At 41.6% G+C, this 27,389-nt stretch overlaps 2 protein-coding genes and 1 long non-coding RNA gene across 5 annotated transcripts in view; all 3 read left to right on the plus strand.

Moving 5' to 3' along the window:
• Nucleotides 1-18,144, plus strand: part of kcnh4b (potassium voltage-gated channel, subfamily H (eag-related), member 4b) — a 42,078-nt gene extending 23,934 nt beyond the window's left edge. For 2 of the 3 annotated variants that reach the window (XM_084342417.1, XM_084342418.1), the window contains 12 exons: nt 201-444; nt 1,905-2,062; nt 2,403-2,604; nt 4,050-4,244; nt 4,701-4,900; nt 5,195-5,444; nt 5,536-5,750; nt 11,506-11,544; nt 12,450-12,829; nt 14,046-14,137; nt 15,045-15,121; nt 16,029-18,144. In XM_084342417.1, coding sequence (XP_084198543.1) covers nt 201-444; nt 1,905-2,062; nt 2,403-2,604; nt 4,050-4,244; nt 4,701-4,900; nt 5,195-5,444; nt 5,536-5,750; nt 11,506-11,544; nt 12,450-12,829; nt 14,046-14,137; nt 15,045-15,121; nt 16,029-17,084 — 3,108 coding nt within the window. In that variant the 3' untranslated portion in view covers nt 17,085-18,144. The remainder of the gene's footprint in view (nt 1-200; nt 445-1,904; nt 2,063-2,402; nt 2,605-4,049; nt 4,245-4,700; nt 4,901-5,194; nt 5,445-5,535; nt 5,751-11,505; nt 11,545-12,449; nt 12,830-14,045; nt 14,138-15,044; nt 15,122-16,028) is intronic. The other variant, XM_084342419.1, reaches the window with a different exon arrangement.
• Nucleotides 18,145-20,507: 2,363 nt separating this feature from the next.
• On the plus strand, nt 20,508-21,032 carry LOC311250195 (neurotoxin 3FTx-LT-like; the record flags this gene model as incomplete). Its single annotated transcript, XM_084341771.1, has 3 exons — nt 20,508-20,608; nt 20,708-20,818; nt 20,932-21,032. Exons 1-3 carry the CDS (start codon nt 20,560-20,562, stop codon nt 21,030-21,032), a joined length of 261 nt encoding a protein of 86 aa, XP_084197897.1. The 5' UTR covers nt 20,508-20,559.
• Nucleotides 21,033-23,522: 2,490 nt separating this feature from the next.
• LOC311250465 lies at nt 23,523-24,132 on the plus strand. Its single transcript, XR_014621288.1, has 3 exons — nt 23,523-23,621; nt 23,718-23,828; nt 23,957-24,132. It is a non-coding gene; the product is annotated as an uncharacterized lncRNA (long non-coding RNA).
• Nucleotides 24,133-27,389: the final 3,257 nt, after the last annotated feature.

A 27,389-nucleotide genomic window follows, 5' to 3' on the forward strand; every position in this document is an offset into this window, starting at 1 on the left:
CTGCAAAATCTTGGCACTGCAGTGTCCGTCTGATTATCATTTATTTTCACAGCACTCCACCTCGTGACCATCTGGTTATCAAGTTATTCATTTATGCAGCTTCTCTAGTGTGCTTTGCGTGTTTGGTATATTTATCACTCAAAGCTTGAAATTCAAGAGGCTGCTAGTGTGTGATAGATATTTCTGTGCTCCTACACTAGGGCATGATAGACAAGCCTTCGATGCCAGAGTACAAGGTGACGGGAGTGCAGAAGTCGCGCTTCATTCTTCTCCACTACAGTGTATCCAAAGCCCTGTGGGACTGGCTCATCCTGCTGGCTACCTTCTACGTGGCTGTCACCGTGCCCTACAACGTCAGCTTCACACCGCACAACGACGAGCACGTCACAGCTGCACGCTCCACCATCGTCAGCGACATTGTTGTGGAAATGCTCTTTATTATAGGTGAGTGTTGGAGGAAGTGACTGTGGCTTTCTGATTGTTACATAGAGTGCTTTTGCTGCACTCAACTAATAACAAATTAGGACCATCATCAGGCCAATTCAACCCACTAATTGTGAGGGTCATTTTCAAGCGTCCTTTTCCCCTGAGAGTTCAAATGAAATCAGTTTTATTTATATAGCCCAAAATCACAATCACATTACCTCAGTGGGCTTTACAATCTGTACAGTGAACCACATCCTCTGTCCTTAGACCTTCGATTCGAGTAAGGAAAAACTTCGCATTAAAAAAACATCGTAGCAGAGGGCAAAAGGGCTCCTCCCAGTTGGTGATGCCTGGTTAGGGCTCTACAATGTGGCCAAATATAATAAATCTTGATATTTTAAAATCTCCTCCGAAGCACTTCATAAATAAACAAACTGGGTGACAAATTTAAACGTTACTATTACTGATATTTTTGACCAAATACCTTGATATCAATGCTGCGATAATGTTGAGGGGTTGACTATTAGTACTTTGACAAAACATTAACACAATGAGATTATTGATGAATACTCATCAGTTATGTGGATTTAATGACTTAGTAGGTGAAGGCAAGTGTTAAACAAGTAGAACAGGCTGGTAAGTTCAAAAATATAATTATGTATAACTTTACTGTAATTCAGCCTTTTAAACCAGGAAAAGAAAACACTTGTGCCATAACACAATATAATGATATCCAGAATCTGAGACAGTATATTGTAACGATGACGATATAATAGCAATACATTTCCCACCCTTATGCCTGGTTAACCTCCAAAGGAAAGCACCCAACGGATGAATTGAGGTGGCTCAATGCGCTCAAGTATTGACAAGTGTAAATGTGAGTCCCTCAGTTTGGCACAAAGACTTGGGCCACAGGCTGTGCCAGACAAAAAACATTTTTTTCTCCTTGTTTCTGAAGGCTCATTCACGTTGTCACTACCAAGACTCTGTTTGTTTATAACAACAAATAATCCCCTTTCATTTTTGATGATTTTTGCAATTAACGCTGGTCTGCACATTGCCCCGTGTGCTTTCTAAAATTCAAAAATCTTTATTCAATTTTGCAACAATCATCTAACCTTCTTTGAGTGAGGAGCCATCATCTCTGCAAATATCGACAGCTTGGATGACAGATGAGGTTTCGCTTCATCAGACACACACCCAGAGGTCTGCCTCTTATGTGCTCGCCACATTCTGACACTAAGGTCAGATGATCGGTCTATCAAAATCGCTGATCCATATGGATGCCTTAAGACAATGACATTTTCCAGCTGGGCGTTCTTTACATCACCACTGAGACTAAATGTGAGCTTGTGACACTTGCCATCGTTCCTCACTGTATACAATCTGTTTCATTTTATCAGCCAGTTGAGTGAATATGTCTATGTCTATACTGTCTTCTGTCTCTCTGAAAATTACCTCAACTTTTGTATTTGCAGACATTATCCTGAACTTCCGCACCACCTATGTGAGCCAATCAGGGCAGGTGGTGTATGAGTCGCGCTCCATCTGCATTCATTACGCCACCACCTGGTTCTTTGTGGACCTGGTGGCTGCCCTGCCCTTTGACCTGCTGTATGCCTTCAACATCACAGTGGTGAGTGTAACTGGACAATAATATGATCAGCCTTAGTTTTTTTCACTGCCCTCTGTGAATGCTGACGCAAGCAGCAAATTGATGATTTACGATGCACACCAATATCCCCTGAAACGTAAAACCTTTGGAAATACCTTGCATCTATTATGCCTGTCCCTAGACAGTGAAATGTACACAGGACAAGCTCATTTGCTCAATCTAAAAAAAGTTCAGTACAAGCTGTGATAATCAGCTGTGTATATGCAGTATATGTACAGTCAAAGTGTGTTTTCAGATATAACAAGGCAGAGGGATTCACTTTATCTCTACTTTTCTCTGGCACCATGCCTCTTCTCTTCAGACCTCCTTGGTCCACCTGCTCAAGACTGTACGCCTGCTGCGCCTCCTTCGCCTGCTTCAGAAGCTGGATCGCTACTCCCAGTACAGTGCCATGGTGCTGACCCTACTCATGTCTGTGTTTGCCCTGCTGGCACACTGGATGGCCTGCATCTGGTACATGATTGGCCGCAAGGAGATAGAGACCAATGAGACCTGGGAAACTGGTGAGTCCGAGTATGACTGTTTAAAATATGGACAGGGCTTCCGTGTCTGAAAATTGAAGCCAACATGGAAGCGCTGTAGACCTGCATTCTTTCTAATGGCCAGCTGGTTTCAAAAAGAGGTCAGATTGTATGTAAGCTTATGAGAAAATGACCCTACCTCTCACTTGATTTATTATCTCAGTAAAAAGTTTCCTAATGAGTATATGGTCTCAATCACTACTTTCAAGTCTTCTTCAATACAGCATGATGTTCATTTTATAAATTGTGATTGCTTTAAAAGCAGGGTATGCTTTAGGGTGTGGCTATCTCGTGAGTTGATACCACGGCGTGTCCGCGACCAAGATGGCTACAGCCATATGACCAAACTTGAGGCTTTAAAACGGTGCTGACATCATGATGGGTTTACACTTCATCCAGCAAGGGCGGGAAATGTTTCCTTTCTCTGTAAAGGATAAATGAAGTAATAGCTCCAACTGATTGTTACTGTCACTTATCTGCTTTCTTCACTGTGCCGTCTGACAGGAAATTAATCTGATATTTGTTAAACTGTTAATTTCATAAGTTAAACACAGTGCTGACTATCCAGACTTGATTCAGTTACATTAGGTGCTATGTAAGTCAGTCGTTTACTTGTTTTAAATAGGCAGAACATTTAAACAAAAAAGACTTTAGATTTTGCCAATACACTGAGTAGACATTTATTGTGTTCCCGCTCAGCTATAAATAGCCACGGCTCACCTATTGGGATGTCTAGTTCTGTTCAGTGGTGAGATGGTGGCGAACAGCATGCTCTGGCACTCTAATGAGGAGTGTCTGAAATCAGATCAAAAGCTGATGTAAAAAAAATAACTGGTGGGAAGCAGCGCAGTAATGTCTTGTTTGTGTCACTGTTTGAAAATCCTTCAACATGAAGAACACTAAAAACCCATCAGCAAAAACTAACAGGCTTTTCTGTTCTATAAATAAATCTGAGTAGATCAAAGAGGATAGACATGATTTGGCTCTTCTTTTTTTTAACCACCAAAATGACTAAACAAGTGACAAGTTTCATCCTGCACACAGCGAAATCAACCATCGGGTCCAATCTGGTCCACGCGTGTGTGTGTGTGTGTGTGTGTGTGTGTGTGTGTGTGTGTACGTGCGATTGTGCATGCTCAGGGAGGTTAGGTCATACCTGCTAATTAGCACTAGGCCCTATTTATCCCTAGAGGAGCAATCTAATTCTGCCCTGTCCCGCACCGACATGCCAGCCTCCTGACACCGCTGGAAATCTCCTTCTGATACACACAATACACACACACACAAACACACACACAACATACACTCTAAGATCAGCATTGCAGCGCCATCCTGCCACTGCCATCCGAGGCCACACACACATAAAGATGACATGAATCATAACTTTTGGACATTATTGTGTCTCATGCTCTGGCTTCTCCTTCCAGGCTGGCTCCATGAGCTGGGCAAACGTCTAGAGACGCCGTACATCAACAGCACGGTGGGCGGCCCGACAGTGCGCAGCTCCTACATCGCTGCCCTTTACTTTACCCTCAGCAGCCTGACCAGTGTGGGCTTTGGCAATGTCTGTGCCAACACCGATGCTGAGAAGATCTTCTCCATCTGCACCATGCTTGTCGGCGGTACGTCTGACACTAGGGTACATTCTCCCTCTGGTGTCCTGGCATAATAGTGCCTCTGTTCGGCACACCCGTGCAAGGAATTCAGCGGGAAGTGGGTTGGATGGTTTGGCTGGCCTTTAAGATGCAGCTTGTTGCCATCTTTATATACCAATACACAGATTATTTTAGCTGAGATGGCAATTATTGGTGCAACAAACCCAGAAGATACTTATTGTGTTTATTTTGTATTCAGACTGCTTGTCACTATGTCGATCAATAAGTAGATAAAAAATAAGTGTAGATGATTGGGCAGGGATATATATCAAATATATCAAAGTGGGAAAAGTAAATATAACCCCAAAAAGTTATTTTCTTTTGTTGCAATTTAACCAGCCATGAAACAGCCATCAGATTGTTTCCAGCCTCTATATCACCATTTACTGTCTTTCATCATATTTGTTTCTGTCTCTCACACAGCGCTGATGCACGCCCTGGTCTTCGGTAACGTGACGGCCATCATCCAGCGCATGTACTCAAGGCGCTCTCTTTACCACACGCGCATGAAGGACCTGAAGGACTTCATCCGTGTCCACCGTCTGCCCCAGCAGCTCAAGCAACGCATGCTGGAGTACTTCCAGACCACATGGTCTGTCAACAATGGTATAGATGCCAACGAGGTAGGAGTCCCTTTCATTGTCCTTGTCATGTAATACTTTGGTACATGCTGCTGTCTGCCCTCAACAAACTTCAGGGCGATGTTTAGATAACATGTAGCACTGAAATCTGTCCCACAATCCATTCAGAATGCTCTCCAGCTGTACTTGTTTATGATCTTTCACAGCACACGGCCGCCTGAACGCCAGTAATTGACATCCTATTGAAATTCAAAAGGGGCTAACTGGTGGCAACACAATCCATTCCCTAATTACCAATCAGTGTCACACCTCATTACATCTGTCACACATCCCCAGCTCCTGCACGACTTCCCTGACGAGCTGCGGGCCGACATCGCCATGCATCTGAATAAGGACATCCTCCAGCTGCCGGTCTTTAAGGGGGCCAGTCGTGGCTGCCTACGCTCGCTCTCCCTCCATATAAAAACCTCTTTCTGCGTCCCTGGGGAGTACCTCATCCGTCAGGGCGACGCGCTGCATGCCAACTACTTTGTCTGCTCTGGGTCTCTAGAGGTGCTTAAAGACAGCATGGTGCTGGCAATATTAGGTATGTGATTTTCCTTTACAGAATCATATTTAAGGTGTTAATGAAGTATAATGTGGTGCAAGAAAGTCAATATTTTAATTTTTGATTTTAGGAAAAGGGGACCTGATTGGGTCTGATCTGCCTGGAACTGACCAGGTGATCAAGACAAATGCTGACGTGAAGGCGCTGACCTACTGTGACCTCCAGTATATCAGTGTGCGTGGCCTGAGAGAGGTGCTGGAACTCTACCCCGAGTACGCCAGTGTTTTCGCGTCCGACATCCACAACAACCTCACCTACAACCTGCGTGAGGGCAGCCAGGACGAGGTAACGCATCACACACTCACACAACAAAACTGTCGTTGATCAGATTTCCCTTTTTCTCAGCCTGTCACAGTCATGTATTTATACTTTTATCAAAACTTTAATTCAGTAGGCTTAAACCTGAGCCTACCATCCCACAAACCTTCCCCAATGTCTTACTCATACGTTTGCTATTTTTTGGAGGAAGACGGTGGAGGCAATAAACAAAAACACAGGACGAACAAAGAAAAGAAGAGCAACTAATGAATACAATCAAAGATAATTAAAACATTTACAAGTATTGTTAAAAAAAAAAACCACCATAAGTAGGCCCTTTAAAGCAGTGACTGACATAAATGTATCCAGTTTTAGTGTTTTTTTAGCATCAGCAGATCTTATCAGTTGGGGCTGTGAGAAACTAGTATTTTTCCACTTCTGCAATTAATTTTAAACTGTACGATGGTTAAACTTTGGTGCAAAAGATAAAAAAAATAAGCCATTGCTCTTCGATTATAGAGGGCAAATACTAAAATCGCATAAGAAAGCATAAAATCTTACACATTTGATCTTTTTTACTAACTGAAATGGACCCAGATACCTGATTGTTGTGGCTATTGTTGTAGCACCCTTCCATTTGACATTGCATCTCAGCAGACTCCAGCACCTCACCCTTTGTCTGACCATGAAACAGAGCATACAACACACCAGACAAAACATTTGTGCCCCCTAAGGTGCCTTTGTCACTCTCCTTGACACTTGTTCTACCACAGCGACCAAAGGGGCTGTTGGTGGCTTGATTGTCACACCAATTACCATGCGTGGGTGCGACTGTCAGGCGGCCGTATCGCTTGCCTGTTGCCACCCCAAAGCACGGCAGGATGACATTACACCCAGACACCGACCTCCTCTCTCGGCACTGCCTGTTACCCCTCACAGTTATTTAAGAAAGCATTACGTAAGGCAAGATAATCCTCCCGTCTGTGGAATAAGCGCACCTGTTGCTGTTACACATGTAGCCACGTTATCAGGCATTGTTATATAATCTGTTTAAGGATACATCTGGAAAACAACGAAATGGAATTACGGTGGCCGTTGAGCGTGGCATTTTGTTGAACCGTACAATCAAAACAAATTAATGCCACGACGTCGTTGATGTGTGACTGACAAAGCTCCCCGAAGACTTCTCATCTGTATTGTCAGTCTCAAGCATTTGGTACGTGCTTTAAGCATTCCTCTTGGTTCCAACAGGCCTTTCCCCATTGTCTGAAGGTTTTGTTGCTCATTAGTTTTTCATTTCGGGGGAAGGTTTTTTGTTTTTGTTGTTGTTTGTTTTGGAACATTAGAGACAGAACATCTGGGCGTGTTAATTACTGGATGTCTTTTTGTCAGTCAGGCTAAGGGAAAACAACTTCAACTGTATTTATGAGGGCTTCAAAAACAGACCGATTCTGCTTGATTAGTTTCATTCCATAAAGAAACATCATAGATCAAATCTGGCACTTGACAAAATCTATGCGTAAGATCTGCCATAAGCATACTTACATGACTGGAGTTATTACAGACTTTAATTCTAATTCGAGCAGGCTTCTCTGGGTTGTGGGGAATCACGAGCTCTCTACATCTCTCACACCATCTGCTCAGAGTTCATGCTCAAGCACAAAGCCAGGGCACCGGCGCCCCCCTGACAGGATGAAGGAGTGCTCAGCTACCTGGCCCGGGCTGTCAGGTCCCACGTACACACACAAAGTCATACTGGTGTCATCCATATCCTCGCAGTGGGCGGTTTGAGGTGGGGGTTGCTGCAGGATGGGATGTCCCATTACACTCGAGAGATACTTGATAATTTAATGCTGACTGTGCAGCAATCAGTCAAATGTAGTGAAATACTGCCAAAGAAACAGATTGCAGGGATGCCTGTTATAGTATAAGATATCCGCATGGGATTGTTTTATCTTATCTAAAAGGGGAAAACACAGACTACCAGATGGAAAATTAGGATTTTTTTGTCAACTCTATAATTAATTTAAAACTTTTATTGAAGTGATGTCAATTAAATTCTTTGTTTTGGCAGAGAACGTAAAGGCTTTACCGCAACACTGATTCCAAAATAGCTGTGACGCAGTGAGAAAAAGAAAGACAATAAAAGACAATATATTTAATGTGTTACCTCATTTGCGTCATTGATTTAAAAAAAAAAAGAAAAAAGATGATCCTGAATGGGACGCTAGCAACACGCTTCAAACAAATTGGGACAGGGCCAACAAAAGACTGGGAAAGTTGTTCGAAAAGCTCAGTCGTTCACAAGCAAGGATGGGGCGAGGTTCACCACTTTGTGAAACACTTGATTGTATAAAGTATAATACTACATGGGCTTGGGAACACCTATTAAAACAGTTTACACAGCATCCCAAAGCTTTGGACCCTCAATCTGCTATCAAGTTGACTTTAAAGCTTGAATTGTTATAATTTCAGCGCAATTTCTTATCATGAGGATCTTAAAACTTGAATAAATTGAATCACCAACTATCTAATAATGCAAAAAAAACACACAAACGCCTTATCAATGTTCAATAATAATGCGTCAAATAACAATTTAGATTAGAAAGGGGTCACTCATAGTGTTGAAGCTACAGAGAATTATCATCTTTATAGTTTCACCTCATCATTCAGCTGTCTGTCCCTTTACTTAACTGTTTTAGTTCACTGTCACCGCTCTCAATGTTGTTTTGAGTCACAGCGGGCAACTGTTTTTTAGTGAACAGGCTCTAAAAGCCCACGTTACACTTCCTGTCAGCACCAGTGGGCAGACTGCTGGAGAACATATTTAAAGATTTAGTCGTAAAGAGCTGGATATTTCTTTCTATTTTATTTTATTTATTTATTTTAACAGGGACAGTACTCAACTTCTTAGCTGTACCAGAGTTAGCAATGAGCACACTTACATCTGTGGCCACTGAGCTCGAAACAGAGACAACATATCAAGAAAATTAACTCTACAAGACGATACATAATCACTATACAACATCAGCAACCCCAACAACAACAACAATAAGATTTCATAACGGTAAAAGACTACAACAATAACAACCACTGTTCATGAGATGAAGCATTTCCCTCAAGAGTTGGCAGACACCAAAACCAGAGCTAAAAGAGAGTGAATATTGGACCAGAAACACACAGACTCTACATAAATGCTAATGCTTCACTGTTACTGCTGGATGTGTAAATAAATGTGAATAAGTGTTCACAACTTGGTTTGGCTTCCACCAAACTGCCAAAAAAATAATAATCACAGCTTTATGGTCAGGTTAAATGATTTTTGTATGCACTTAGTCAAAGAGTCTTATTTCTTAAGGGTAGTGAGTTTTGATGGATAAACTGTGATTGTACTGTCCTGGGGCAGAGTGGGAAGGTCAGTCCACCACCAGGGAGCCAGCACTGAGTCAAAATTTGTTGGACTGTAATGACCATGTCGCCACAGGGAGAGTTAAGCAGTCAGTAGTCATGGAGTGTGAAGAACAAGCTGGTCGGTCAGGAGTTATAGGGACACAACCCCCTCTGGAGCTTCATATGACAACAACAGTTTAGCAAAGTTGATAAAGGCACAAATGGTAACCAGTGGTGGGAGTGCAAAAAAAAACAAAAAGCTGGAGACAAGATGAGCTCAGTGTTTTTGACATGTTGGATGGGATAACAATACCAACCAGGAGTGGGCTGACAGAGTACAGAGAGGAGATGACAAAATAAATGTCACATCAACTGTCCCAGGTGGTTTTTGTCCCAAATTACCCACCAACACCAGTTTATAAATGCATTTGTGGCAACAAACAAAGCCAACAATTTGCTCAACCGTGCTTTATTTTCTATAACACTGTAACATTTGGTTTTGAACATGGTGGTTCATGTTTTAGGAGTGTTTAGCCTCGAATCATGTCACGATGTAAACATCATCCATAGTTTGATGATTTAAATCAGTTTTTTTGAGACTGTTTTTTTTTTAGATTCTTGTAGCAACAAGAACAGATCCTATGGCCCCATCACAAGGGATAGTATTACCTAGGGACCGCTAGTGATTTGCAATAATTGTAAAGATCATCTGTGATCTTAATCCTGTGCTAATTTGCAATATCTGTGATATGTGAAGTAAAAACTCCCCTATAAAATACGCACCATATTTCGCCAAACGCAGGTGTCATGTGATATTAGTCCCATGCATTCGGGGTCATTTTTCATTTTTGAACACCTCTTTTCTGCTGTCAGACAACTGGAGGCGTTGATGAAGTTCTGTTGATGCCTTGACTGTAATTTTGGGTGGGTTTCAAATCAGATGAGGTCTCCTGTTAACACTAGTCTAGTGCAAATAGGGCTCATGAATTGGATCCTAGATTTAAAGCTGCTACAAGGAACTTCGATATTTTGTTGATTTTGGAGGCCCCTGTGGACAAAAGGGATCTATTTCCACTGTCAAAACCACAAAAAAATAATGTCAAAAATAAAATTATCTAATTAAAAATCTTTAGTCTGCACGCAGACCTGGTGGCAGGCGTAGGTCTTATAGAGGCAAATGTCTGTTCTGTGTGTGCGAGCACAAGTCTACACACTTGTGAGTCACAGAAAAAAAGTGTCTCAATTAAGTCCTGGCTTTGCTATGTGGGACACTTGTGGCATCAGTGCCCCATTAATTGATATTGATGTTCAATTAACGTAATTTAGCACCAATATCCCTCGCTGGCAAGTTAATCATTCTGTGTCGCTCCAGGGTTCGTTTTCCTTATGAGGAGAATTTGTCTCCTCTGCCTCTCACATGGCACCACAGTCTGAAGAGATGCAAAGTTTCACAGCCTCGGTTTGATTGTTTCTTATTGGTGATGATTCAGAACTCAGCATTACGCCTCAATGAAGGATTAAATTTTATGTGTACCCTCAGTGAATTGGCTCCCTGCGTTCAAGGAGCGTTACCGGCTCTATGTGGAGCGACAGACTGTAGCTTGTGTTGTCACATTAAGCTATGTCATCAGGAGCACATTTTTCACACATGAGGGAAAGACTTCACACTACCGCAGTTTTATTTGCCATCCAGCTGGTGATTAATGGTAAACTGCTAGCGATTTCTTCACACGCCATGAGAAATACAAACTTTTCGCTGGGTTCCCTGCAGTCGAGTGTAAAGAAAGGATTGGTTGTGTTGAACGAGGTAATTTGAATAGAAGCAAAAGGGAAACAACTTCCTGTGGATGAATTAGTGAATGACTAATTAAAATTTTACACAGTTTTGTGGATGCAGATACATCAGTGGATTTAATCAAAGGTTCCCTGTGGAGAATTTGACCCCTAGTAGCCGGGGGAGATGATTTTTATGAGTGTGTTCAAGTTTTGTTTATTCCATTCACGCCTGTGAGGATGCACACGCACACGGATGACGCACTACACCGCCCGAGCAATGTCTGACACTGTTCCACTGATCAACAGGTGCAAGCTAGTAAACACAGACGTAAACAAAGCCAGATTCAAAATACTTAAAAAATCAGCGAGTGTATAATGAATAAAGAAATGCACTCGACACACCGGTGCATTGTGGTGAGTAACACTGCATGTAGACGCAATAGTTTGTTTACAAGAAAACTCCTCAGGCCACCTTTCATTCCCAAAGATGTCATTGCAAGGGTTCATTTACATTTTTCAAGGTTTAATGAAGAGGACTCAGAGTTAAATAAATAAATACGTTTTGCCTGACGGTGTGTCTTTTGTTATCCTTGTTGCTTTATTTTTGTTCCTGCAGGGCCACAGCAGGTTCTCAAGGTCACCCAGGCTTTCCCATGTGAGTTCCCTTCCAATTCAGCCGCCTTCTTCTCTCAGAGTGTCATCATTTCTTTCCTTATAATAAATTGACAAAACCTGCTTTTAAATTCATTTGGAGCGTGCAGGACTACAATATAATTATCATGAAAGATGTGTCTGGTGTTTGAAGGTAAAGCTCCCGTGTTTTTCTGGAGCATGCTGTGTTGCTGGTGATTACTGTCGGGGGGGAGTTTGTGCAAGGACTTCCCCTACAGGTTGAAACTCATTTGGAACAGAGAGAGCAGTTCAGTCCCTGGAGTTAGCTCCCTAAATGGGTCAGTGGCTCTCCGAACGGGAAACCTTATGAGCTACTTTTCTCACTATTTACTGTATGCTGTATGCCCCACCTTATTTTTATTCAAATGTTGTTTACACTGCTCACTCTGTCTAATATTAAAAGTTCTGTTTAATGCGAAACCAATTGTTTTTACTCGCATGCACACAGGAAGCCATGGTTAAAGCATAATAGATTTATAACAGGATTGAAGCAATGTGATTAAAAAATCATCAGCTGTAACTCATTAAAATCTAAATGACACAATAACAGCCCTTTATCAGCAGCTTTTAAAATAAATAGGGTTATTATGTGCAAGATTGCTCGTGAAATGTGTTAATGAGGAGAGGTATTGTGAGTGGCATTCTGAATTTGGTTTTAAATTAAATTTTCAAATATTCTAAGATATTCTAATATAAATGTAATTATTATTCCATTATTTCCCAGTTGTACTTCTGCCCTAATATATTTTCATTTCCTCAGGGTTTATATTTTGGCAAACACATATCAGGCAATTTTCAAGATTAGTTCACCATTCTGCACTCAAAATTGTAATTTCACGTTTAAGAGTAAAGTTATTAATGCTGCACATTGTTTTTGCTGTTTTGCAGGAGCCCCGTCTCCCCTCCATCGTGGAAACAAAGGGGAATGACCAAGATGACTGCTTCCACCTCTCACCAAACACCCGCTCCCGTCGCAACCTCCTGCTGCCCAGCTTCAGCAGCCCCGTTCGCCGTACCTCCCTGGGGAACCTCCTGGGTGATGAGCTGCGGCAGTTCAACGCCCTGCGGCGCTGCCGTTCGCCGAACCTCAGCCGTGGCTTCCTCGGGCAGAGCTCATCCCCTCAGCCACCATCGAAAAGAGAGCACAGCACCCCTGCTGCGACCCCAGCCTCGACTTCAGCCCAGGGAGAGTCAGGGGCTGAGCAGAAACCCACAAAGCTGCTTATCCCAACAGTCACGTGCTTTGGACCCCCAGATCTTAGTCCCAGGTATTGTGAGAGCGATCATCACTTCTTCAAAACACGCAAAAATGTATCAAAGTCTTAATTAAATGGAAGTTGGCGGCTAGATAGAAAAATGCAAACATCCATTTAATGTAATGTATTGCAATAAAATATAATAGCAATATCTCTAGTACTATCAATCAAACTTTATTTGTATAACACTTTCCACACATCAAATCATCATATCATCATATAAAATATAATAAGCAGCAACATCGTAGTGTCTCTCTTCCTTCATAAACACTTTTGTTTCTCCCAAGAGGCTGAAATTCTCTCATTTCAAAGCGTCCAAAGTGTGTGTCTACCTTAGAACCATTTCACAATAGTCTGCTTCATTAACTTGATGCCTCTGTTTCTTTGTGTTTGTTACTGTCCCATCTTCCCATTGTCAAGCAGTGCCCCCTCTGCTTCATGCAGTGTTTTCCCTCAGTTTGTGGAAGACAATTTGGGGATCTCTCCACAAGAACATTTTACATTTTCAATCGAAAGTATAAGACAACTTGGGGACCACTAGGGACCAACTATAAACATTAGGTCTAGTAAAAGTCATTTAGTTCGTGTTGATGCTCTCCACATTGATTTTATATTAACTCTGCATGGATCCTGCACCTAAGCCTTGTAATAGTAGGTAAAGCCCAGCTTCATATCTTTCTTAGATGCCCTGTTTTTACCTGACAGATACGGTAAGGTAATTACCACCTACTTGCCTTGAAATATGCGGACCTGTAAAGTGAAGTGTTACCCTAATTTTATACTCTATATATTTGCCCTAGACCTGATAGCCTTCAAATGCCTGAGATGACCTGAGTAAGGTGCTGCAGTAATGGACACCTAAAGTCAAGCTACAAAATCCTGCATCATCCACTTAATGTAAATGGAGTGTATTTGCATTGCATATTTCAACAGATGTCACTGCATTTCATTACCAGAGCACCTTATCCTCCTGCCCCAACCATCTGTATTCATAATGTATCCCTAAGTCATCCAGTAAGTCCTAGATATGGGTAAGTGCTGGTTCAGAGAGCTCAGGTGTCCGCCCCTCCAGACTGGGCTCTTCTCCTCATGTTCAAACCCACATGGGCCTCTGCCAGCAGCAGCTCTCATGGCACATTCCTGGGTCGTCTGTGGGCTCCAGTGATAATTGAAAAAGCTCTACTGTTACATTAACTCCGGCTTCCCTCCTATTCGCCCCTCCCGCCAGGGTTGTAGACGGCATCGAAGACAATGGACACTCGTTCCATTTCAACGTGGAGCACAGCGGGCCCAAAGCCAGCACAGGAGGCAGCACCCAAGGTAAGGCAAACCGCCACCAGCTGCGAGGGTAACCTGGGTGCCAGATGGCTGGAGGCAAACTCAGGAGTTCAAATGGTGGATACAGCAGTGCTGCCCTGCCTCCTTCTGGGGAAATATGAGAGAGCAGAGGAATGACATGACAGCCAGGTGTCTGAGGAGTCAGAGAACATGTTAAAGGACGACAGAGGTCAAAGCAGGGGACAGATCGTCTGAGCTGAGCTTTCACTGATGATCATTCGGGGATGAATATCCAGTTCAGTTCAGCTGAAGTTCAACTGATTTACTGTGGTATAGTGAGTGCTTTGGAGACAGAGATGCACAACGGTATACGGAGTTTTCTTTTTTGTGTTTCTGTTTTTCTGTCCATCCTACAGTGCCTCCCAGAGGATTGCCTGCAGTTTGTTTATTTGTTTCTCAGTTCGTATGTTCTTGATTGCTTTCCTCACAAGAGACACAACTCTCCTTGTGGCAACAGGCATTCAATTAAATGAGATATGTGCATTTCGGAGCCGTTATTTATTATATCACTGTGACGTGTGGCACAGCTGCATTATCTCTCCATTGTTTTGTTATAGCCTACCTGATCTCGGGCAGATGAGCATAACAGTGTTCTTAAGTAGTACCGAGGTGAAATGTCTTTAAGGAATCCGGATAGAACAGCGCTTTATGAGGCTGAATGATAAAGGAAGTAAAGTTTGATCACACATTTGATCATCTTGAATAACTGATATGACCAAAGGAACAGTTGTCCTGCTTCCGCCGTGGTATGTAGGTGTGTATACACCATGGTTCTCTCTCCTCGAACCATTTATTAACTCTGGAGTCACACATCAGCATTATGTTTCATATTGATATTAAAAAAATCGTTTTGTACGACTTAATGTTTTCTCCTCCTCTTTTTCTCCAGACTCCACACAGACTCATGCCACTCTGCTGCTGGAGACAGAGGAGGTCAGACAGAGCATCAGTCAGCTCAACCAGAAGGTAAGGTACAGCCCCAAAACCCAAATTAAAATCGATTGAAGCAAAGATAATGTAGAATCAACGTCGCTCTGTTTCCCTCTCATCATCTCTTCTGTCTGTAAAGTTTATTTAAAGGGACTGGAAGCATTGATTAATTTACGAGAAGAAAATAAAACCTTCGTGCTACTTAAAGTCTGAGTTCTTCTCATAGAAGCAAAATTCTGGCCTCTCATCCCTGAATCAGCAGTGCTTGCACTGGTCAGGGAGAAACACACAGTCAGATCAAGTAGACTGGTGTCTGTCGCGTATCTCAGCCCGTCCCTGCACACTTAATTTGAAAGTAAATAGAGCGAAAGCAGGTGCAGCGAGAGCATCCAGATGGGCCCAGGTAGGTGCTGTCTGAAGTCGATATTAATTAATCAGCAGGGCACTCTCTGCAATGCAGAGGATAGCCGGGAGTGCTGACTCGACAATCTTAAGAAGAAAAAAAGATCATTCCATGACAACCTAGCTCTACTTGTGGCCCCTCTCTGGTCCCCTTTGCCTCTCGTTTCACTCTCTCGTTCAGTTTTCTGTCTACTTCCTCGCCTATTTGTGTCAGTTACCTCAGCCCGTGTCCCTCTGGATTTCACCACTGCGTATGAGGCTGTATCTTACAGTCATGTCGGGGATTATAAATTGTTAAGTTCTCTTTTTGGAGGTCATCGGAAAATTACATCTGGACATGAGTCTGAGATTAAACCTCAAAGATAGAAGCTGATTAATTTGTCAGTCTGTGCTGGGGACTTAATTGGGCGGAACCGTTTCTTTTTTGGTACTGTGAAGCTGAACTGTGATTTACCACATTGTCTCAGTCTAATAATAGGATATGAAGGAGAAGGATAGCATGTGCTCAAAGTGTTTTTAACTGTGTGAATTCTCTACACAGATGGGCACATTAAACCAGGAAGTATCTGAGCTCACCAAGGGCCTGCACCACATGATGCACCTCCTCCAGGCCCACGTATCTGTGCATCACTACACCGCCTCCCTCCCCTCGTACCCGTATGGCATCCAAATGGTGTCCAGCCCTCCCACGGCCCCCAACACTGGGATGCCCTTCAACCTAGCTTCAACTTACCACCTCCACAACGATCCTGCGAGCCACGAAGGCTACACCCACCAAATCGTTGCACCAGCAGGTCACTGGAGCTACAGTGCAGCTGCTGAAACCCAAACAGAGGCTCACCACCGGCCTCAATCCACAAGTCCACCCGCTAACCTCTCTGTAAACTCTGCACCCAGGTCAGGCCCGTGTCACGGCTCCGAGAGCGTGACCGCACATCTGTGGAGCAGCCCGTCTCTTCTGAGCGTCAGCCCAGGCCTACAGGGTGGAAGCTCAGGCCGTGCACCTCATGCCGGGCATGAAGACTCTGAAAACAGACCCCTCAGTGCGAGCCCGACCACCATCAGCCAGTCCCAGCCCACGTTGTGCCTGCAGCCTCCCAGTGATAGCGATGAATACTCTTGCCTTCTCTCCAGTGCTCCTACAGGGACGTCCACACGCAGCCTGCTGGACTCGTCCCCCAGTTCTTACCCCCACCTCTGCCTGACCTCTGACTCCCATCTCAACTTGGCCACACACAAGGACATTTGTGGTCTGATGTCTGCCCCAGCATCTCACAATCTGATCCAGGACACCTCCATCTTCCAAATGGAGGACTCACGCCCCTCAATCCACCCGGTGCCTGCCTCTCCACCCACATTACCAGGCCAGTCTCTGAGATCCTCACTGGATTCAGGATCACCGCGATCGGATGCTCCCGAGCCCCAACTTCCCCTGGGCGACCCATCTGCCATAGAACACACCAGTCTGGAGTGCCTACTGGGGAACGGGGGCTCTATGGAGAGCAGGGACAGTGAAAGCGCGTCATCGCGAAGGTCCAGCATCGGCGTCCAGACTCAGAGCACAGAGCAGTCGTGGTGTCTGGACCTCACAGATTAAACTGCTTTTTTAACGACAGGATCACTGGAACGAAAGACTGAATGAGAAACTCAAGTTATGAACATGCAACAAATCCTGACAGTGTTTAAAGAGAGTCTGCTGGAGATTGTCAATGTGCGCTGTATTTCCCTTTCTGAACTCCTGGGCTCTCATATTTGTCAAACTCCACGCAACTTACACCATTTCTATGCAAACTACGCATGTCATTTGTGCATTATCTCAGCTTTACTGAAGTGTGTCTTTAAAGAAAAAAAAAGAAGCTCAACAGCAGTGGGTTCCAGTATATACTGTATATTTTTTCCAACATCCTCAGAGCAATTTGCAGTTGATAATACCTGTTACCTCCTTGCATGGTAAAGTTTTTTATTCTTTTTCCTAAGGAAAAGGTTTCCAAATCAATGTGTAAGCATTCTACATGACAACCTGTTGATTGTGTGCACAGATGCTGTATTTGTAAATCAGACAGGTCATACATGCCTCACCTTGCATATAGGGAGTAGAGTATGTGCATCACACAGCTTAGATTGTTTATTGTTTTACATTGAATGTTTTTCTCAGTTCCAACTTTTTTTATTTATCTATTTGTGAGTCCTCGGTGTATGAACGTCTAAAATCCAGACTCCACTAATCAGTTCACGGTACATAATTTATGGTTTCAGTTTTAATTCCATCTCCAGTTTAACGCTGTCCTAAAGATCCTTCAGGAGATGTGAATAAATGTCCTACTTATCCTTCACCAAGGCATTGAAGATAGCGCTGTGAAATAGGTTTAATTACTTGCTCCACGAAAAAAAAGCTTGAAAACTTCTTTCTCAAGGATCTACAATTCTAGAAACACGACATAGCTGCTGATAAATTAAATATAAATAAACACACATATTTAGATGAAAAGTGGGTCCCATGAAATATTTAGCACTGTCATTAATTTACAGAATACGAATGCCTCCTGGGAACAAAACATTAACTCATGATACTCATACAATATTCAGAGTATTCAGGAACTTTGTTCTTTTTGAATGATTTCTCCTTGGCTGACAAAATAAAGTATGCAGAAATGTAAGGAATGTGTCATTTGCTGTGTAAACACACTTATCACACTTGATGTATGTTATTTTTCTGGCAAAGAAATGTCAGAAAAAGCAACATTTTATACAAATGAGTCAGGAATAATAATTAATGAATATTCAACTCTGATTTAAGCTCAAGAACTTTGTGTCAACACTGCAGAAAAGACCTTTCTGTGCATCCATTAAGATTATGCTTTAATTTGTGTGTTTGACAGGTTGATTCCCAAACCCCAAAGTATTGATGCATAAGTGTATTGTATGTCATAGTACTTTATTGCTTCATACAGTTGGCTATTTAATTTTCATACCCTGAGAAAGACAGACATAGTTATAGTTCACAAGTTTATGTATGTAGTTCATACCTGTCCCGTTCCCCCACTGGAGAGGCTGGTGTGCAGTATTCTGACACTTGGGGACTTAAAGGGTAACTTAGAGGAAGCTCAGAGGCTCAGTTGCACTATGGGTAATGTAGGCACCAGGGTTTCAGCCACTGAGTGACATCACTGGAGGGAATTTATCAGATTACACACAAAAGGCTTTATATTACTTTTCCCCATATGCCGTTGTACTCCCCAAGACCTGTAAACTTTAATGTGTAAAATAGGTGGAGTTGCTCATCTTGTTGAATTCAAAGTGTTTTCTTCTAAAGTCCAAACACGCGATGCAAAAACAGCGTCAGGGGATCATTTTAATTACAGGACTTTGTGGCATTACCCTTTAAAAAAAATGCAGAGGATGATTAGAGTAAATCTAAAAAAAGTAAATTTCTGATTATAACACATTAAACAAATAATGAGTCATTAATATAATGTCACAAATATGTCAACCAAAGGCCGGTTGGATTGATTTCAGCACGTGTAGCTTTAATGGAGATACTGTTGGGAAAAATTTCCTGCGTTTATTCTTTGTAACAAAACGGGGTTCAAATATGTGTTCTGACGTGTTTTAGACAATTAAAAACACACTCATCATTCCCCTCAAATGTAATCTTATCTGTGATTCAAGATGTCAAATGAAAGCGCAAGAAACCTCATTAATCATTAATTAAAGCAATCAATCCTGAACAATGAGATTCAGATCAACCGTTTTAATAGCTACAGGAGCCTCATATTCGCTCTAACTGTAAAAGTATTAAAGGAGGCATATTATGCTCGTTTTCAGCTTCATAATTTTATTTATTAACCTTAAAATAGAATAGGTTTACATGCTTTATGCTTAAAAAACACATCAGTTTTCTGATTCTGCAGCTCTGCATCCCCCCTCTGTCTGAAAACACTCTGTTTAAGCTCCTGTCTCTTTAAAGCCCCTCCTCCTGAATACTATATCTGCTCTGATCGGTCATTTCTAAGTGCCAAACTAGCCATGAGGCATTACTTATGCAAATGTGTAACATGGTGAGGTAGTGTGATGTCACAAAGTCACAAAATTACAGGCGGGACTATTGACCAGGCGTTTCAGGAGCAGTGTTTTCTGTGGGAGAGAGGAGCTTCTGCTGGTGCGGACTCGTTATTTCAGGACTTGTGTGAATTTTTGGTTTACACCAACTTTTCAGAGCTGCTGCCAAGTTTAAAATGAGTGAATTCTCTTAATTAAATTATTAACGTATTAATGTGCAGCCACCGGGATGTTTGGCTCTCTTAAAAAATAGAAGAGGATTTGCAGCTGTTGTTTCTCTCATTAACGGCCGTGGAGTTTTTGGTGGTTTATCCCTTTTTTCTCATTTGGGCTGATCTGTTCTTGGCTCGCAATCCGATTATATAAGTGAACCTACAGTATCTTTCATGTTTTTGTCCTAGAGGGAACTTCGTGAAACTCTTTATATCTATATTAACTTTCATTCAAGCAGTTTAATTTTTTTGCAATCAGGCTTTTCAAGTAACAACAAAAAAAACCCCAATTGTAATTCATCTTTATTTGGAGTTTGATGTCCTCTGGTTTCAACAGGCCTCTCATGCCAACAACACAGCTTATCAGACAAACACATCGAGTACACACAATTGGGGAATGTGCACCAGTGAGACAAAAAGAGCAAGAATCACAGTCTTCATGTTTTCACAGCGTCACGTATCATCGCTCAAGTTTCTGTAGAAAAAAGGTGGCGAAGTGATCCAGATGAACTGGAGCACCAACACCCTGGCCTCCTTTAAACCCACTTTTGTTGCATAATTTACAAAAAACCATTGTCAGTTTATCTGAAACTTTTGAAATTGCCATCTGGGTCACAAAGTGAACACCCATGAGAACCCCGGTGGCAATATCAAAAGTTTCAGATAAACTGACAATGGTTTTTTGTAAATTACGCAATAAAAGTGGGTATAAAGGAGACCAGGGTGTCGGTGCTCCAGTAGGACGATTCATCTGGATCACTTCGCCACCTTCTTTCTACAGAGACTTGAAGACGTGAAAACATGAAGACTGTGATTCTTGCTCTTTTTGTCGCACTGGTTGTCAGCCAGAGTGAGTTAACGTGCAGACCCGCAGTTGATTGTGATTCAATTTCACCAAGTTATTCGACATAGGACGTTGAATTACATTTCTTTTACATTTTTTTCCTAGGTGAAGCGCTGGAGTGTTACTGTGGAGGCCAGAGACACTGCTCAAGACGTGTGGAGACCTGCCGCGGTCTGAACCCCATCTGTGGCAGCGTCATCTTTCTCAACACATACAGTGAGTGCTTCAATCTTCACTGGAACAGCTACTCCTAATAATAATAATAATAAGAGGAAGAAGACAAATACTTTTCCTGATGATCCATCATGTCTTTGTCCATGTTTTCACAGGAGCCACCTACTCCAAGGGCTGCATGACATCATATCAGTGCGAGCTACTGGATAGGTTTGCGATCGTTGCATGCTGCAGCACTGATAGGTGCAACAGATAAATGACCCTGACGATCAACACTCTGATACCATATTCTCTTGACATGTAGTGTGTAGTGTGATCATATTAAAGCAGCATGTGTTTAAATCTTGCTGTTTTTCTCTTTTTATGCCTCCTCGTTTTTCTCTCTTAAAGTTTGCTCTCAAACTTCAGTTTCCGAGGTCAATAATGAACCTATAGGCTAAAGTTTTCTTAGATTACACAAAACAATTGACATGTGACTTTTGTCATCATTGGTTTTCAGTCAGTGTGAGTTAACATAAAAGGAAATACAACAAACCTGCTGTGTATTTGATCAAAACTGGACGATATTCTCCTCAAAATCAGCCAGGATGTTTTCCCAATGTGTCTGTTTTGTCCAAAGGGCAGATTTAGAAACAAGTATTTGTGCCGTCAAAATGAAACCGGTGCACCTCTGCCTGTATTTAAACAGCAGGTTGTGTTTTAAGAACTTTTGTATTTCAGCATTTTCTTTTCATCAGTCCTACCTCCCCCTGCTAAGAAAAGCTAACTCAGCTTGTAAGGAACATCAGTTGTTTTTTTATTCGCTAGTGGGAATGAATCACCGGACCACTGATCACACACAGGACCTGCTGAGTTTTCTCTTTCTATCACATTGCACCACCTTGTGGTAGATGAGATGCTGTGAGTGTTAGAAGATGAAACCCATATTGATTTAGATTTCAGACAGCATTTTTATATAGGGCTTTAATTTTGAAATTCTACATGGGACACAGGGGATTTGGACCAAATCCTGTCTGTGGCAGCACCATCTACTATTCTGGACTCTGTAAGTGGAGGCTGTGTACTTTTCATCTGAAAACACATAGGTAAAAAAATGCATTACCTGGATCAGTTCAGTCATTACTTTCATTGGAAACTTGTAGAAGTTGTCTGATAGATAATTCATCCTGTCTGTTTCCACGTTCTCACAGTTCCCAACTTGCTGCAGCACTTATCTGTGCAACTGATGAATGAGCATCATGCAACACGTCTCTCAAAATAAAGATCAGTCAGTTACCTCACTTTTGCCATTTTTCACTTTTTATATTTCATTTTTTCAAGTTTTTTCTAATGGTTTTCCAAAACGACATGAATCTGGTGGGAAACTTAAATGTCGTGCTGCTGCGTTCAGCAGCTAATGTCAGCGTTCAACCACTTCCTACCTAAGATTAACGTTACCTTTTCATAGGGTTACATGATACAATAGTAAAGGCATAAATTAATTCTACATTATCAGCGCATATCAGCAACTAAAAAGACAATTCATGGTGAAAAGCTGGAGGGTCATCAGGCCAAATTTTGCGGTAAAACAACATATTTGATGACCAATTAGCATTATCAGTTTTCTGATTCTGCAGCTCTGCATCCCGCCTCTGTCTGAAACACTCTGTTTTAGCTCCTGTCTCTTTAAAGCCCCGCCTCCTGAATACTATGTCTCCTCTGATTGGTCAACAACAACAGAGCGGCTGTGCTAAATCAATTCCTAAGTGCCAAACTAGCCATGAGGCATTACTTATGCAAATGTGTGACATGGTGAGGTAGTGTGATGTCACACAGTTACAGAGTTAAAGGCGGGACTACTGACGAGGCGTTTCAGGAGCAGTGTTTTCTGTGGGAGAGAGGAGCTTCTGCTGGTGCGGACTTGTTATTTCAGGACATGTGTGAATTTTTGGTTTACACCAACTTTTCAGAGCTGCTGCCAAGTTTAAAATGAGTGAATTCTCTTAATTAAATTATTAACGTATTAATGTGCAGCCACCGGGATGTTCGGCTCTCTTAAAAATATTAGAGGATTTGCAGCTGTTGTTTCTCTCATTAATGGCCGTGGAGTTTTTGGTGGTTTATCCCTTTTTTTCTCATTTGGGCTGATCTGTTCTTGGCTCGCAATCCGATTATATAAGTGAACCTACAGTATCTTTCATGTTTTTGTCCTAGAGGGAACTTCGTGAAACTCTTTATATCTATATTAACTTTCATTCAAGCAGTTTCATTTTTTTGCATTCAGGCTTTTCAAGTAACAGCAAAAAAAAACCCAATCGTGATTCATCTTTATTTGGAGCTTCATGTCCTCTGGCTCAGTTTCAACGGGCCTCTCATGTGAACAACACAGCTTATCAGACAAACACATTGAGTACACACAAGTAGGGAAATATCTCGACATTGCACTGTCAAATCACAGTCTCTTCAACTCAAGGGTTGGGTCGCTTATAACAAAAAGTTGACACAATTGAGAGCATTATGAGTAGTACAGGTCTTAATATATCTTGTTTGTGTGGTTACTCTCTGTAGGGTTAATGAGCTACCTACTGTGCAGTGCTTTCCCTCTGTGAGTCATGGGTGTTTTCTTCCCTTGATGAGTCACTCTGTGGGGAAAACCCAGTTGGCAATTTCAAAAGTTTCAAATAAGTGCAATGGTATTTTGTAAATTACGCAATAAAAGTGGGTATAAAGGAGGCCAGGGTGTCGGTGCTCCAGTAGGACAATTCATCTGGATCACTTCGCCACCTTTTTTCTACAGAGACTTGAAGACGTGAAAACATGAAGACTGTGATTCTTGCTCTTTTTGTCGCACTGGTTGTCAGCCAGAGTGAGTTAACATACAGACCCGCAGTCGATTTTGGCTAAATTTCACCAAGTTATTCAACATATAGGATGTTGAATCACATTTCTTTTTTTTTCCTAGGTGAAGCCCTGAGGTGTAAGTGTGGAGGCCTGAGGCGCTGCTCAAGCCCTGTGGAGACCTGCCACGGTCCGAACCCTGTCTGTGGCAGCATCATCTTTCATGTTGGATCCAGTGAGTGCTTCAATCTTCACTGGGGACACAATAACGTGAACAGCTACTATTAATAATAATTATAATAAAAGTAAGAAGACAAATACATTTCCTGATGATCCATCATGTCTTTGTCCATGTTTTCACAGGAATCAACTACTCAAAGGGCTGCATGACACCATATCAGTGCACGATACTGAATCAACCTGGGGTCTCAACCGCTGCATGCTGCGACACTGATGAGTGCAACAGATAAATGACCCTGACGATCAACACTCTGATACTATATTCTCTTGACATGTAGTGTGTAGTGTGATCATATTAAAGCAGCATGTGTTTAAATCTTGCTGTTTTTCTCTTTTTATGCCTCCTCGTTTTTCTCTCTTAAAGTTTGCTCTCAAACTTCAATTTCCGAGGTCAATAATGAACCTATAGGCTAAAGTTTTCTTAGATTACACAAAACAATTGACATGTGACTTTTGTCATCGTTGGTTTTCAGTCAGTGTGAGTTAACGTAAAGGAAATACAACAAACCTGCTGTGCATTTGATCAAAACTGGACGATATTCTCCTCAAAATCAATCAGGATGTTTTCCCAATGTGTCTGTTTCGTCCAAAGGGCAGATTTAGAAACAAGTATTTGTGCCGTCAAAATGAAACTGGTTCACCTCTGCCTGTATTTAAACAACAGGTTGTGTTTTAAGAACTTTTGTATTTTAGCATTTTCTTTCCATCAGTCATACCTCCCCCTGCTAAGAAAAGCTAACTCAGCTTGTAAGGAACATCAGTTGTTTTTTTATTCACTAGTGGGAATGAATCACTGGACCACTGATCACACACAGGTCCTGCTTAGTTTTCTCTTTCTATCACATTGCACCACCTTGTGGTAGATGAGATGCTGTGAGTGTTAGAAGATGAAACCCATATTGATTTAGATTTCAGACAGCATTTTTATATAGGGCTTTAATTTTGAAATTCTACATGGAAATGGCCTTATATTGTCTGTGTCATGAGAGATCATTTCAATTATTATATATTATTAACAGGATTGATTTTAATATGTAGTCTGTATTCTTATTAATTAATTTGTTCATTAATTCATTCATTCATTATTGACAGACTGTGAATGAATGTGAAAACATGTTCACCAGAAGATCATTAGCTTTAATTTTGAAATTGGTTCCTCGTCGCTCTTACCGTAATGCCCAGCATATACGCGCACCGCAAAACAAAGTGGGGGGCTACGCTTTACCGTGTTTTTTGTGTGAGAGTCATCAGGAAAGCCACGCCCAGAGCACCTCTGCAAAACATACAAGCACAGAAACACCACCAAAAAAGGCCACCACAAAATCCAAATCATGACACACCCACTTCCAAAATTGCATCAAACTCCTTTCTGCACAGAGTCATAATGATTTATTTGATACTGATTTGATTTATTATGTTTTGCTTGATTTTGTCATAGACCACCGTGAGCTCATTGTGTTTATCTGGTTGTTTGTTTTAGTTACAAAACAGCTTCTCTGACTTTGGCAGACGATCACAGTACGATCACAGTACAACGTTCACTTACTGGAAAATTCTCAGTTTTCCAAAGTCCATAATGAACCTTTAAGCTTCAAATATGCGTGTGTGTGTGTGTGTGGTTGTCAGCAAGGGTGAGTTAATGTACAGAAAACACAACAAACCTGCAGTCTATTGAATTAAATCATGTCCTACTCAAAACTGGCCAGGTGACACAAGGGTCTTTATTGTGGAATGTGAAAATTCAGCACTAGTTTGTGTAATTTTTTTGTTTTACAGGTGACGCTTTGATATGTCACTGCCAGCAGACGACCTGTACGGGCCCTGTGGAGACCTGCGAATACGGCACAGATCCTGTCTGTGCCACCATCCTCGTCACTGGATCCTGTAAGTATAGACCGCTCCTTCAGTGAACTGCTCAGCTGGAAAACACTATGGAAAAAATACTTCAGCTGCACCAATTCAGTCATAACTTTCAGTGAAAACATTTCAGGACATCCATCTTGTCTTTTTCCATGTTCTCACAGCTGCCAGGATAGTAAAGGGTTGCATGTCTGGATTAGATGACTGCCTGGGGTTGCATTATCCACCCTACTATTTCACCTCATGTTGCAGCACTGATCTGTGCAACTGAGCAAAATCATGCAACACATGCTGAAGTAAAAAAATAATGTACTCTCAAGTCTTGTCTTGTGTACTTTAGTAGTATCATAATAAAGATCAGTTGTCATTGTTGTCATTTGTGTCTTCAAATGGTTTTCCGAAACATCACGAAGCAAATTTTTTGGTGCGTCGTAACTTTTACAATTAGTATGGTGAAGTTTTTATTCAGAACATACTGTGGTACATTTTTAAATATCCTCTCTGTCGTTTTCACTAAAATCATGAAAGGCCCTTCACATTCATATACACCCACACCAGTGATTTTAATTACTTGGCTGATCAGATCTCTTTTCAGGATTGTGTGGGCTTGTACAGTCTGTGCGTCTTTGACGTCTCAGCTCTGTCGCACCTGTTAGGACAGGACAAACAACACCTTTATCATCCTTCATTTTGTTCTTATCTTTGGGAAGTTTCATTCGACAAGTGTCCGGTCAGAATCGAACTGAGGATGTTACTGTAAATGGATTGTACGACATCCGCTGGCTGGGCTGTCGTTGCACTTGCATAAAATACACAGTAACTAACCAGAGCAGCCAATAAAAAAGTGATGAACTGTCAAAATGGTAAATAATTATGGTATAAGTACCAATATTAATTTAAAGTTTCTACGAGAAACTTTCATTATTTGTTCATTCTGGCATCACCTGTGGACAAAAGTAAAAGAAAGTTAACTTTGTTCATTTGAATTAGTTTGCTTGTGGAGATTACATAGAGGCGTCAGTATTAACTTAAGACTAGCACAAGTTAAGGAAAGCATAACATAAAGAAAAGAAAGGGTCTGTAATGCATTTTGTTATCTGTCCACATAACCTTTATGTTTACACAACACCCAAGGTTTACGTAATACATAAACACCAATATTAACTGGTTTCAAGGTGGAGAAGAAAGAAAAAAACAACAACAACAAACAACATTTTGCCTGCAAGATGAAGAGCTTTTATACGTTTACAATTATGTGGAGCCATTTTCCTAGAATAAATCTAAATTCAGGCTCATCTTTGTTCATGATTTAAATGATATCATTTTCAGAAGACTGTTTCTAATTTTGTGTGATCTTTTGTTGTTCTAATAAAATGAGGAGGAATAAAAGACACAGAACACATAAAAGTCATAATTTGACATGCAAATGCGCAGCTGGTTTGGCGCTTTTCAGCATTGTTGGAAAACAATTTCTGGGTGTACAGCTTGTGCTTTACATAGTGGTAGATGTCTGTGGCACAGGGGTGAAAAAATCAAAAAGGGAACCAGCTGTATGTTGTGATGCATTTAAGGTGATCCTGTTTCAAACTATTATCTATTATGATTATAAAGAGCAGCCTATACACACTGGGTCAAGTCCTCTCTGCTATCTAAAGCTATTAGCATCGAGTCGTTGTCAACATTTCAAAAACATAAC

The sequence above is a fragment of the Pagrus pagrus genome, assembly GCF_965226575.1.
Source record: "Pagrus pagrus genome assembly, chromosome: 21".
Lineage (NCBI taxonomy): Eukaryota > Metazoa > Chordata > Actinopteri > Spariformes > Sparidae > Pagrus > Pagrus pagrus.